General features: G+C 33.7%; 1 protein-coding gene across 4 annotated transcripts in view; it reads right to left on the bottom strand.

Annotated features, from left to right (window-relative positions):
• The window catches only part of csmd3a (CUB and Sushi multiple domains 3a), a 305727-nt gene that overhangs the window by 170175 nt on the left and 120772 nt on the right, over window positions 1-14780 (bottom strand). For all 4 annotated transcript variants that reach the window (XM_051864521.1, XM_051864522.1, XM_051864520.1 and 1 more), the window contains exons 21-24: window positions 12605-12793; window positions 11837-12006; window positions 11014-11170; window positions 2532-2723 (exon numbers count right to left, since the gene is read on the bottom strand). In XM_051864521.1, coding sequence (XP_051720481.1) covers window positions 2532-2723; window positions 11014-11170; window positions 11837-12006; window positions 12605-12793 — 708 coding nt within the window. The remainder of the gene's footprint in view (window positions 1-2531; window positions 2724-11013; window positions 11171-11836; window positions 12007-12604; window positions 12794-14780) is intronic.

Raw genomic sequence — 14780 nt, forward strand, 5'->3', positions numbered from 1 at the left:
TAAGTAAACTGGAACCTTGTAAGTAACCGATTGAAAAGAAAGAAGAAAAAAAAAAAATAAAAACAATGTGATTATTGTTTAAATTCCAAGACAATCTTATTTTAAATGGACAATGCTGATCTGAACAACATGGTTACTGATGTAAAGTTGGGTTGTTGACAAATAACATACTTTTGTCAACATTTTTAAGAAACTACACATGCATGTTTTAGGTGTTATAACTGGTTTGACCTTTTCGCAGTCCAAATGGTCATGCACTGTGACAAATGAATTTTTTAAAGTATAAATAATCCATGTGCTCTCAATTAATTTGGGGTCATAAAAACAGCATGTAGGATAATTAAGAATTTCTACAAGAATGAAATAATGTTGGTAGAGTCATGCTAAATGAGTGTAAAACACCTTATACTGGCAACCAGCAAACAATATAGCCAATGTCTTGCTTGTTAAACCAGTGGAAGAGCTGTTAATCTAGTAATTTAATGTGATTTGCAGGTTAAGAAGTTTGAGTCTATAATTAAGCAGCTGTTAGGCAAACCACTTCTGGACAACATCCCGCTCTGGAAAACAGCAAACCAGCATCCAAAACACAACATATGCTGGTCTTTTCAGCATGGCAATTATGAATATTCGCTCTGCAAATGAGTATGTATTCAAAAAACATTTTCCCCCATGAGAATTTCCTGTTTGCACTGTATGAATCTCAAGGCTACGTGAACAAAAGATTATCTAGTCATTAACAGTGCAAGCTCTTTTCAGCACATTAAACTCAGGATTTGAGCAATGAAGCAGTCTCTGATTAACAATGCAAATGAAACCACAAACGGCAAAACACAAACACTACCAGTAAACATCTAAACTAGCATTAATTGCCAAGCTAAATGTTTTGTAGTTCTCAACTGACCAAATAAACGGGCGACACACCAAGATGATTTGCATATGTTCACAGTCGAGAAGAGATCAAGAGTGCAAACTTCTTATTTCTGGTGCATAATTCATGGTTTTTCCTAATTAAAAATGTTTGTCTTCACATTTATTTAATTACTTGCTACAGCTCTGAAATTACTATTTATAACAATTAAATTAATAAAAATAATAATAATATTTATTATTCTTTAATAAAAAATAAAAATGATATATGTATGTGTTTTATATATATATATATATATATATATGTATGTGTTATATATATATATATATATATATAATTTATATTTTTTATTAAATAAATTAAATAAATATAAAATATTTATAAACATACGTAAATAATTTGTATCAAAATATTTATTAATATAAATACATATTTATAAAAATATTTTATATATATATATATATATATATATATATATATGAAAAAAAATTATATCTATATAATTACTTGCTACAGCTCTGAAATTACTATTTGTAACAATAATAATAAAAATAAAAACAATATGTATTATTTTTTAATAAAAAATAAAAATTATATATACACACACTTGAAATGATAAATTATATTTTTATTAAATAAATTAAATATAAAATATTTATAAATATAAGTATACAATGTGTATCAAAATAATTATTAATATAAATGACATATTTAATTTATTAATATATATATATAATGTATTTTTATGTATTTATATATATAATGTATTTTTATGTATTTATATATATATATATATATATATATATATATATAAATAAATATTTATGATAGATGTTTTATACTTATATTGTTATATTGTTCATTTGTTGATTCATGTTTTTCACAATACCTTAATGTTATTTCACAAACATTAATATTAGTGTGTGTATTTTTTTTTGTTTTATATATATATATATATATATATTATATTATATATTCATTATTTTATAAAAAAAAAAAAAAAAAAAAAAAAAAAAATCACACACAACTCGTGCCAATAAACCGAACCTTACTCTAAAGCACGACCACAGATTATTACAGTTGTCTCTGCACATTATAGTGGGATAAAAGAAAGTATTTACCATCAGAAAAATGACACACCTCAGCTTCAGTCTCATGTTTACATGATGTAGCCATATAAGGTGAACAAAAACAACAATTACACAAACCCTCACACTGCATCAGGATCAGAGTTTAACTGGGTAAGACGTGTAAGATGGTGGAGGACTGAAATCATGCCGTACACACATCAAACACTGAGACACGTGACACTGCTGTAGATCAATTATTCACAACAAAAACATGTAAGGTGTTTGTAGACACACACATACACACACACACACACACACACACACACACACACACACACACACACAGCTGCAAGTCCAATTAAGAGGAATCCATGTAAGGATAAATCCTCAGGATTAAGGATGCACATGGCTGCGTTTGGAACAAAATACTAGCTTACTGCTTACTGTACATTATATACAGTACACTGCAAACTACTTCTAAACAGACTGTGAAAGAAAAAGCATTGCTTTTTTAAATGCAGTATGTTAGTCTGCTATTCCGGCCACAGTCGACGTCTCTCCTGCTGCATGTGAAGCGCTGCACTGATTACCTATGCAGGAGGGGAGCGGGTGGTCCCACGTCCGTCTCTCGCCCGTCATACATCTCAACACGCTGCTGCCATGGAGACTGTATCCCGGATCACAGCGATACGTGACCACACTGCCGGCAAAGTGGCCTTGGTCGCTGACTTTGGATCCAAACTGAGGCACGCCGGGTTCGTCACAGTGAGAGAGTTCAAAACCTGGAGGGGAAAGCGTGTGAAAGAGGAACATCAGTGGGTGTTTCTGGAAGCGCTCCCAGAGGGGAGTTTTCCTTTTATGAAGATTCCAAGATTCTTGTTAAATGATGGTCATGTTAAAACGGTTTTGAAAAAATCTTACTGTCTTTTTTTTTTTTTTTTTCTCTCATCTGAGACCCAAAACATTTAACTTACCATAAAAAAAATATTTTGTTTTACGAAACCAAGGCCCGTTCACACCAAGGATGGTAACTATATCTATTCTGTTTCCTCCACTATTTTAAGATGCATTTTGTCCATAGAAATGTGTTATTCAGTGCTGTAATTTGACACGACTGGCGGAAGTTTTCAGTGCACGGTGGGCAGACGCGACTAATCCATAATGACATTCGTTGTCGACAATTGTCATAATCGATTATTACTCAGTTGTTGAAGCCCTAATATATATATATATATATATATATATATATATACAGTCAAACCAAAATGTATTCAGACACCTTGAACATTTCATTCATTAATACAGTTTATTCACTATAGTTTAAAAAATGGTAATAAAATATGACAAGATCTCAGAGTTAAACTGTGTCAGAAAAAATTAATCTTAATTATGTCAGATAACACTTAAGCAAAACAAGGTCAGGTCAAAGTATCTGAATAATTTTTGGTTCCAAATTTTGAGAGAGAATATATACACATATTTTTACAAACTTTTATGTTAGATGCGATTAATCGATTTAACAGCATTACAATATATATATATATATATATATATATATATACAAATTCTATATATTATTTAACTAAATATATATATTTAGTTAAATATATATATATATATATATATATATATATTTAACTAAAATATATATATATATATATATATATATATATATATATATATATATATATATATATATATATATATTCTATTTAGGATTTAATTCTATTTAGGATTAAAAATGCAAGCACTCATTCACACCATGGACAATAACTACCAGTCAAAAGTTTGGAAACATTACTATTTTTAATGTTTTTGAACATTAGAGTCTCTTATGCTCATTAAGGCTGCATTTATTTCATAATAAATACAGAAAAAAACAATAATATTGTGAAATATTATTACAATTTAAAATTATGGTTTTCTATTTTAATATACTTTAATTTATTCCTGTGATCAAAGCTGAATTTTCAGCATCATTACTCCAGTCTTCAGTGTCACATGATCCTTCAGAAATCATTGTAATATGATGATTTATTATCAATGTTGGAAACAGTTGTGCTGCTTAATATTATTTTATAACCTGTGATACTTTTTCAGGATTCTTTGATGAATAAAAAGTTAAAAAATATCAGCATTTATTTAAAATAGAAATCTTTTGTAACAATATACACTACCGTTCAAAGGTTTGGGGTCAGTCATTTTTTTTCTTTCTTTTTTTTTGAAAGAAATTAATACTTTTATTCAGCACGGATGTGTTAAACTGATAAAAAGTGATAGTAAAGATTTATATTGTTGGAAAAGATTTTAACCTTTTATTCATCAATGAATCGTGAAAAAAGTATCACAGTTTCCAAAAAATATTAAGCAGCACAACTGTTTCCAACATTGATAATAACTGAGTATCAAATCATCATATCAGAATGATTTCTGAAGGATCATGTGACACTGAAGACTGGAGTAATGATGCTGAAAATTCAGCTTTGCATCGCAGGAATAAATCACATTTTAAAGTATATTAAAATAGAAAACCATAATTTTAAATTGTAATAATATTTCACAATATTATTGTTTTTTCTGTATTTATTATGAAATAAATGCAGCCTTAATGAGCATAAGAGACTTCGTTCAAAAACATTAAAATTAGTAATGTTTCCAAACTTTTGACCGGTAGTGTAGTTGTAAAAATCATTCTAAATATAACAGAATATCAGAGTTCACACCACAACTATATCAGTATCGACACAGAGAAACGATGTGATTCAAATCACTTTCAGAACAACTTTTTGAGAATGATAAAAACAATGACAGCCAATCAGAATCCATCCTGCTTTAAGAGCTCTAGAATTTAAAGCGACAGGCGACATAAACTGCAGCGTTCGCTGGTGTGGACACTAATACAGTCATCATTATGGTTATCCTTAAAGTTATCATTCTTGGTGTTAACGGGCCTTAAAACAAATTATTACACGGCTCTGTGGAATACTGGATTCATCCAGCGGTATGTTATTCCCATGATCACAACCGCTGAAAACGGATAACACAGGCTCATCCGGGTTACTGAAGTCAGCAGTGCTATACGCTTGCTACGAACGGTTTTTCTTTGTCAAAGTTTTGCGTTTGGTGAGCTAATGAAATATTAAAAATCAATAATTTGTGTACAGTTATTTAATTATGTCATCCAGTATCACAGCTGCTGCCATGTTGTGACTATTGTTTTGTTCACTATAATGGATTATAAGATAACAAACAAGTGCGATTTTAAATCAGTTTAATCTCAGATCAATATCTCTTATCCACATAATTATTCATGTGATGAAATGCTGTGTAACATGTGGACTTTACCGTATCCCGTCTAGTTTGAACTTGCCGCGCTAGCAACTGCTTTCTCCGTAATGTTTAAAGAGCTAATAAAATATTTTGACTCAGATCAATATTTCATGTCTACTTATGTGGCAAGTAGTCGTGTAATAAGTGGGATAATGTACATCCAGCTGGTTGTTATCGCAGAATAAACCCCTTCAGGCTGATGCAAGGTCACCCGATCACCCTGTCAGGGTTTATTCTGCGATAACAACCGGCTGGATGTACATTATCCCTTACTAAACAGACACATTAATACATGTTTAAAGTGTCCTTTCCACCTCAGAATATCATCAGAATACATCATCTGAGATGGAATGAAAGTGTTGATGGTCTGGGAGAAAAAAAATCAAACCAAAGTAGGAATCGTGTGTTTTAAGAAAGTTAATTTTTTGAAATGTTAGCAGGATCAAAAGTGGCCACAGTTGAAGAAACACCCGAGACACCCGATGTGTGCAAATGCTCAAGCTGTTGGAGTTCAAAATAAAGCTAAAGTATGTGCAAATCCTCCTAAACACACTCGCTGAGCGTTTAATTTCAAAACCATGGGCATTAATATGAAGTTGGTCCTCCCTACTGATACGGACTTAAAGTTTGCACTTTTCAATCATTTCAACAATGCAAACCTGTGAAAATCCACAGAACTGCAGGGCGGCAAACGAAGCTTTCTCTCGTTTCTGATCCGTACAATTAAATCTTACGAGCAAACACAATTTCCTGTGTATTTCCTGTGTCATATGCAATTACAGTGAACAGGAGCACAAATAATATCATTCCAACCGTTTAATCCTAATCAGATCTTAACGAGAGAATGATACAGTTAATTAATTCATTGAAACTAGGTGTGGGTGAAAGAAACACAATCCGAGCCCACCAGCCGCTTCCGTCCCGGCGGAACAACGTTATGAATTTCACTTTGAGTTTCCATAATGCAACCTTGTTATGCACATAAAACAAAGAAATAATCCCACAGCCATAATAATATTCACATTTATGTGAACATACAGCCTATAATACTGTGAGAGAATAACACGAGCAGCACTGCTGATTAAGACTTTACTGACGGGAGATGAAAATACAGAGGATGTTATGGAGAGTTTATGGATAATAACAGATTTGCTCAACTCTAAAATCTAGTCTTGCGTGAACACTCATATCAGATCGGGCAGCACTAACAGAATTAATCAAGAAAATATCATGTTATTGATACGGTACTTTAACTCTGCAGCTTATTCTGCCCACTTAAACCTGTACATAAACAACACGGGTTTAGCCAATGGCGTGAGTTTGGGGCGGAGCTATATTTACAGTATATATATAAATATAACAAGCAGCATCAAAAGTATATTACACATACATGTAGTTTGTAATTTATATTTCATAATATGTAATGCGTAAAATACTGGAAATGTTTCTGCAAATTTGTATGTACTGTACTATATATATAAATATAAATATAAATATGTGGCTGAATTATTCACATGACTGCCAGAACTCCTACAAACCGGCCCAATTTCACATTTTATATTACATATTATATATTATAAAACAATTATTTTGATGCTGCTTGTATGTTTAAAATATTTACTGACTGAAATGGCATGAGACTAAATTATGGCAGAATGATTTTTATGGGTGAACTATTCCTTTAAAAGATATGTTGTTCTATAATATTTAATAATTATTTGATGCTGTTTGCTACTGAATAAAAATTAAATTAAATTAAAAATTAAAAATTAAAAAAATAAATAAATAAATAAAATATAAAAATAAAAATAAAATAAAATAAAATAAAAATGACTAAACTCTATTTAATATTTGAAATTATTTTGATGTTGCTTGTTACTGAATAAAAAATTAAATTAATTTAAATTAAATTAAATTAAATTTACTGAAATGGCATGAGACCAAATGGCAAAATTATTTTAATGGGTGAACTATTCCTTTAAAAGATATTTTGTTGTATAATATTTGAAATTATTTTGAAGCTGCTTGTTACTGAAAATAATATAATATAATATAATATAATATAATATAATATAATATAATATAATATAATATAATATAATATAATATAATGGCAGAATGACTTTTTTATCATATAATATAATATAATATAATATAATATAATATAATATAATATAATGAGAGTAAATAATGGCAGAATGACTTTATATATAATATAATATAATATAATATAATATAATATAATATAATATAATATAATATAATATAATATAATATAATGAGAGTAAATAATGTCAGAATTACTTTTATTTTCTTCTTTTTTTGGGTGAGCTATTTCTTTAAAATGAACATTGTTTTAAGTTCTCTTCTTTTTTCTTCTTTTTAGCACAGCTAAGGTCAAAATCCAAATGCATGGGATGTAATTGAACACGTTATCAGTGCCTGATAGACAAACGAGACACTCCGAGTAAAAGCTGCTAGTGCCACGCAGTAAATGAGTCCATCTGAACGCCTCCAGCGCTGGACATTAGTAAGACACTCCTCAAAACCGCCGTTAACCTCATTCACAATCATGCTTTCCTCACGCCGGGACGTTACCACCCGCTATAATCCCGCCGCAGAGCTTGTGCACACTTTATGATTAAGTTATCAAATAATACAGCACTGTGAACTGTGGTAGACATATTAGAAAACTTCTCATGAGGAAAGAAAGACCTATAATTTCAAACAAAGAAAATTAAGAGTCTCCGTGGCACTAATAATCCATGCATAAGATGCTGCTAATTCATTACAAAAGCAATAAACGTGTGTGTGTGTGTGTGTGTGTGTGTGTGTGTGTGGTGAAGTGAGTGCTGAGAACAATTACACAGTTCAAGCTGACAATGAAATGAAGATATTAATCCAGAAATGAAAATTAATTGAGCTAATATATTCCACTGTGAGGTGAGACGTAGTTTACGGCACAAAGATTGAGAGAGAGCGGGAGATTTCAGTTGTATCTGTAGTCAAGTGTACACGCAGCATCCAAAATTAACTTACACTTAAAACCGTAATTTGCATTATTTATTAAAATATATATTTTGTGCCAGTGACAACTGGATTATTTAGATGTAAACATATAAACATATTAAAGTAGAAAACAGTTATTATACATTTAAATTGTAATAATATTTCACAATATTACTGTTTTTACTGTTGATTGCAGAAGAAACTTCTTGCAAAAACATAAATAAAATTCTTCTGACTCCAAACTTGTATAAAAATCTACAGACACACAAATCTTTATAAAGATGATTAAAAACTGGAAATGCTGGAACTTATTCAGACACAAACCCATAGCGGACTCGAAGCATTGTGCGGGAAAGGCCTTTGTAATTGCAGCTTTATGAAATCCAGATGGGACTGATAAAAGTACAGTCATTTGAAGTCTTGGTAGGGATGAATTTAATTATCATCAAAGCTCATCAAACATGAAACATTAGTGAAACACTGTTACTGTTAGCTTGTGGGCAACACTCGACAAGTTTCAGGAGTTTCTGAGCTTTAAATTTTAACTTGGATGTGAAAATCCCAAATGAACTCGGATGTCTGCAGCGTGTACTTCATGAATGCGGGTTGACTTTTCACTTTTGGGTGAAAATAAAACAGAAGCTACACCGGGGAGGCAGCTTGTGCAATCCAAGACTGATCGTGACAGGCTAAAAATGTCAATACATTTCATGCAACTTCTAGTGTGTGAGTTTCCACACGTAGTGTGGAATTAAAGGTGTACTTCACCACTGGCAAAATGGGTTTTCAATAAATCTTGGATGCTTACGCAGTAGAATGGCGATAACGTTTTTGAAATCGGTGCTTCCTGACTAGAGAAAACTGAGAATGAAGGCTGTTGTCTTCCCTTCTGCCAAAGGTAGGAAAACTTCAACACCCATAATGCACTGGGCATGTCGTGTCCAAGGCCACACCCACTCTGCTCCTATTGGATGGCTTAACCAGAGTCAAATACCGCCTTGCTTTAGTAGGAAATACTTCTTAGCAAACTTTTAGTCATAATAGTGTTGTTCCGGGTGTAAGAATTCAAAGGGTAAATGTTCCGTGGGAGTGAGTTATTTTTGATTTTGCATTGTAGGCAGCAGATAAAGGTGGACGGACAATCTGAAAAACATGTGTTTGTAGTCAACATTTCAAACTGCATGACCACAAACAGTGATTTAGGCCAAACGGAGGGGAAAAACTGATGCATGCTGCGTCTACATATACTACGCCCCAAAAAGTATGTACTGTTTTTGTGAAGAAAAATAGTAGGCAAGCTTTGGGACAAACTACTTTATCATAATTGCATCTTTAACGGGACATTCTGTCACTTAGTTACATGTGTCCTGTCACCGTTTAAACTGCCCTGCCAATCATCTCATCACAGTTAAAATCCTCCAAATTCCATTTAATTTCATTTCCTACCATATCAGAGAGAAATATAGCAGAGTATGTTGATCTGCCAGTCGTGTGTCTTTCATGCTGAGACTTTCCTCGTGTTTTCATAATGATGCATTTAAAAGTTAATGACCAAACATATCTTTATAAAAGCTCACAGTGCTGTTATAGATGAAAAATAATGTGAATAACAATGAATAAATATTAGATGATCACTCAAACCCCTTAAAGGATTAGTTCACTTCAGAATTCAAATGTCCTGATAATTTCCTCACCCCCATGTCATCCAAGATGTTTATGTCTTTCTTTCTTCAAAAGGTTTTTGAGGAAACATTCCATGATTTTTCTCCATATAGTGGACTTCACTGGGGTTCAACGGGTTGAAGGTCCAAATTTCCCAGATGAGGAATAAGAGTCTTATCTAGAGAAGCCTTCGCTCATTTTCTAAAAAAAAAAATACAAATTATATATTTTTTAACCACAAATGCTCGTCTTGCACTGCTCTGTGATGCTCCACGCATTACGTAATCATGTTGGAAAGGTCACGCATGACGTAGTGCAGCTCTCTGAAGCTGCACTGAAACTGACATTTGGACCTTCAACCCGTTGAACCCCATTGAAGTCCACTATATGGAGAAAAATCCTGGAATGTTTTCCTCAAAAACCTTCATTTCTTTTTGACTGAAGAAAGACATGAACATCTTGGATTTTAATTCTGAAGTGAACTAATCCTTTAACCGTTGGTCTCGCACATCCGCCATGTTTGTAGTTTCTTAACACTCTATATTCGTGTTTGTAGTTCTAATTAAATCCTCATCCAATGGGCAATGGATTGTGGGCAACATTAGTCGTTAGAGTGTGTACGGATTTGCACTTCTGATTCTAACCAGAAAAAAATAGACCATCTGGATATCTTTGGAAAACTAATTTCAACATGCTACTATTTGGAACACACTAATGGATAATATGCAAATTAGGACGCAGCATGTCTCTACAGGTAAGAAAGTGTCCAATTTTTACCATAATGCTGTTTAAAGTGTACGTTACAATTTTCAGTGATCATTCAATAACTGTTCTGTTAATAACCCTCCGTCGATCCGACTGTCGTTGTCGGATACAAAAATGTAGAAATATAATTTCCCTGGAGCTGTCAAAAGTTTTCAGTTTTCAGACTTTTGCTGACAAATAAACGGGAATTTCTTGGGCCAGGTGACATGGAGAAACAGTAAACACTGTTCATTTACATATACTACTGACACTAACAATACAAAGCAGGCAAAGTTACACTTTAAGCAAGAGTAAGAGGAAACTTACTGTTGTAAACCAGCTTAAATCCCTCGGCCGTGTCGGCTTGATCAGAATAGAACTCAAGCCACAGGTGATTCGACGTGCTGGTCAACGACTGACCCAACATAGAGGAACCCGAGAAACCTCCCAGAACTTCTGCCGTGTTGTCCGGACCATCGTATAACTGGGAAAAGAGACCGGAGTAGTCTATGGAGTTAAGGTGTTGCTAAACAAACAAAACATTGCTTTAAGCGTTAAAGGGATAGTTCACCCCAAAATGAAAATGACCCTATGATTTACTCACTCTCAAGCCATCCTAGGTGTATATGACTATCTTCTTTCAGACGAACACAATCGGAGTTATATTAAAAAATATCCTGGCTCTTCCAAGCTTTATAATGGAAGTGAAAGGGGGGGGGGATTTTCAAGCCCAAAAAAGTGAATCCATCCATCATAAAAGTAATCCATAAGGTCTTCTGAAGCGAAGTGATGGATTTTTGTAAGAAAAATATCCTTTATTAAACCCCTGGAGCTACTTTTATGATGGATGAATGCACTTTTATAGGCTTCAAAATCTCACCCCCCATTCACTCCCATTATAAAGCTTAAAAGAACCAAAACATTTTTTAATATAACTCTGATTGTTTTGGGCTGAAAGAAGAAAGAGTCATCTACACCTAGGTTGGTTTAAGGGTGAGTGAATCATGGGATAATTTTCATTTTTGGGTGAACTATTCCTTTAATATACATTGCAATAGCCAAATACTGTGTAAAATAATACTTTTTTTGATTAGTTTTTAGTATTGAATGAATGTGTCGCAAGCTTGTCCAGACGTCAGTCAATATTTACCTTGAGAACGTCACCTTGAGCCAGATGAAAGCTGTTCGCCGATATGTTGATTCCTTTTCCTGCCTGTACTTGAATGTTGTAGATGCACTCGTGGTTGTTCTCGTAATTCCGGGGGTAGTTTGGGGACAACAGGACACCGGCATTCTTGGAAACGGTTGAGCCGCATTCAGCTATGGATAATGAGGAACCGTAGTGACATAGTGGAAACGCAGCGCACGAAAAATGTAAATTTGGGAAAGTAAATAGTAAAGAGAAAGAGAACATATACCATCAAAACATGCAGTACATTTAAATATCTTGAACAATATATTTGGTCACGCATTAGTTGCATTCGAGTCAGTGCTGTATCACACAATACAATGCGTTCGTCCGTTTTCAGTGCAATCAAATGAAAATCATCCAGTTTATTGACTAGTTTTTTTTTTTAGACTGCCAAAAGGTCAGATATTGAACTCAAAATTGGGATAATACCATTTGAAATGCTTAATGCATTTTTTTTGAAATTGTAAATAAAACATACTTCTAAATTTCATGTTTAATTCATTGTGTTACTTGCCGTTTTAATTTGACATTTACTAGCAATTTCTGAGTGAAAATAGTTTCTACACTATTTATAGTGCAGTATGTATGTAGTATATAGCATACTGTGCAGTATGCTGTGAGTAGTGCACTAGAATTCCATTCAGAACGTCGTTGAACTCGAATGCAACCATGGAGACTTCATCAAACTCTGGAGGTCCAAGCGAATGAGAGCAGCTGACCACGTACCCACACACCTTGGCAGAGGTGCACTCCATATGCGCCGCCCGCCGCCCAGGCAAGTGATTTCTCGAGCGCCCTGCAGGCGGTAACCAAGGTCACATGAGAACGCCAGGGTGTCGCCGATGCCAAAGCTGCCACTGCTGTGCCTGCCAAACTGGGGCACACCGGGGTCCTCACATGGCTCCAAATCGTACTCTGAGAAAAACAAGCAGGCGATAAGTTTAGAAGAAAACTTTTCTAGTTGCTGATGCATTACGTTACACAGGCTGAACTTCATTGTGTGCTAAAAAGGCGCTAAAAAATGTAATACGGCTTGTGGGATGAAGGATGTGATTCATGTAAGAAGTAGGTGTTATTAATACAAAAAGGAATCTGTTCTGAAACCTAGTGGGCAGCATTTTAAAGATAGATACCTACTCCGTAACACTTTAGTTAATGCATATAAGCATTATAATGGTATTCATAATGCATGTTAAAATGCATTACGTCTTTTCATAAATAACTGTAACCAAAGTTCAAATGCATTATAATATTCGCAGATTCCTTGTTGCATCTAAAATTGGTTTGTTGTGTTTTAATGCATTATACTTTCTAAAGGTGTGTTCGATGTATAGATAATAATATAACTCTTACAATTATTCATGAGATCATTAATAATTAATGCATTAAAATACTTTTATAATGCATTATATATAAAGGCTTTAAGACCTAATGTTCAAAGCTGCATCAAAAGAATCTTTTACAGAGAAGACAACATGACAATCCCATGATGCACTGCAAAAAACTGCTCAAAATTGCTATTAAATATCAAAAAGTATAGATGAAAAAGTTAAATAAAATAACACTGCTTTATCCAGTATGTGTGTACTTTGTGTTTTTATGCTTAATTTAACTTTTATCACATTTTTAACTTCTATAATAATCTGCTCTCCTTTAAAAATGAACCAAGTCTATTCAACATTTATGAGTTGGACATTTCATTCTCATTTTCTATGCTCAAAAAGCCCTTTTTCAATGTGTTTATTTTGTTTTTGGGCTTTACTAGAAAGGTTTTCATGCCTGAATGTTCAAAAACACATTATTCTCCATTGTTGCAGCTCCTCTCTTCCCAGTCTGTCAGTAACGCTCTGTTTAGTTCCTGTCTCTATGAAGCCCCTCCTTCTAAAAAACGAAATGTGCTCTGATTGGTCGACTGCAGCAGTGTGTTGTGATTGGTGTCTGGGAAATGCCCCGCCCCTTACCATAACCACCAGTGTCAACCATAGACTGTATAAAACATGGAAGAGCATTCTGAAGAGCATTTTTGAAGCCCAAAGTGGGCGGAGCCGGTCGCCGCCATCTTGGCAGCACGTCACCGTGTGTCCCTCCCAGATAACCGAAAATGGGCAAAGAGGCGGGACGTGGGTGGAGCTGAGGTGCCCTGTTGCTGAAACCATGCCCGCCTAGCTCGACATGATCAAGTTAGCTCAGACTAAGAAGCTATCTATCTATCTAGATACCATCTAAAATATTAATAAAGATAAATTATACATCATTTGAAAGTTCTAAGGGTTTACTGTCAATCTACGGTGTCTGTTTTACGATATAGATGCTCCAGCAACAGTATTATTGTAATTTGTGTCAGGTGTGCAAATGACAACACGCAAAATCAAAACGGGACTTCATACCTTTGTAATGAAATAGCAATCGCGAGATGAATCCAATCTGTTGCACTTGGGTAAAATGTCCATTGAAAAACATCCAACGGCACTTTTTGTCCACAAAAGCGTTAAATCCATGAAATATTGATATATTGTCCATTGTTTGCATCATATTTCTTCTGAACGATCTGCTCTCCATCATCGTTCTTCAAGAAATTATGCAATCTGAGCAGTGTTTATGTTGTAAAACTATATGCGATCATATATATCAGACTCTCACAAACAAATGAGCCCGTAAAATAGTGCAGCAGTTTTAGTTATAATATCCAAGCAGTGCTGTCAGATTTTGTGGTGTTTTGAGAGGCATATTCTCCAGCCATTATCATGGTAGTAAATCTGACGGACAAAACTTTTAACAAATTCAGCGGCTGGAATTAGCTGCGGTGACGTAACAGCAGACAAATGGCTAGTAGTGACACCTGTCACTCAAGTGGCCACGCCCTTAATTATGCAGAACTTTAAGGCTTAATATAAGTTAAACG

This window comes from Ctenopharyngodon idella, chromosome 16, assembly GCF_019924925.1.
Source record: "Ctenopharyngodon idella isolate HZGC_01 chromosome 16, HZGC01, whole genome shotgun sequence".
NCBI lineage: Eukaryota > Metazoa > Chordata > Actinopteri > Cypriniformes > Xenocyprididae > Ctenopharyngodon > Ctenopharyngodon idella.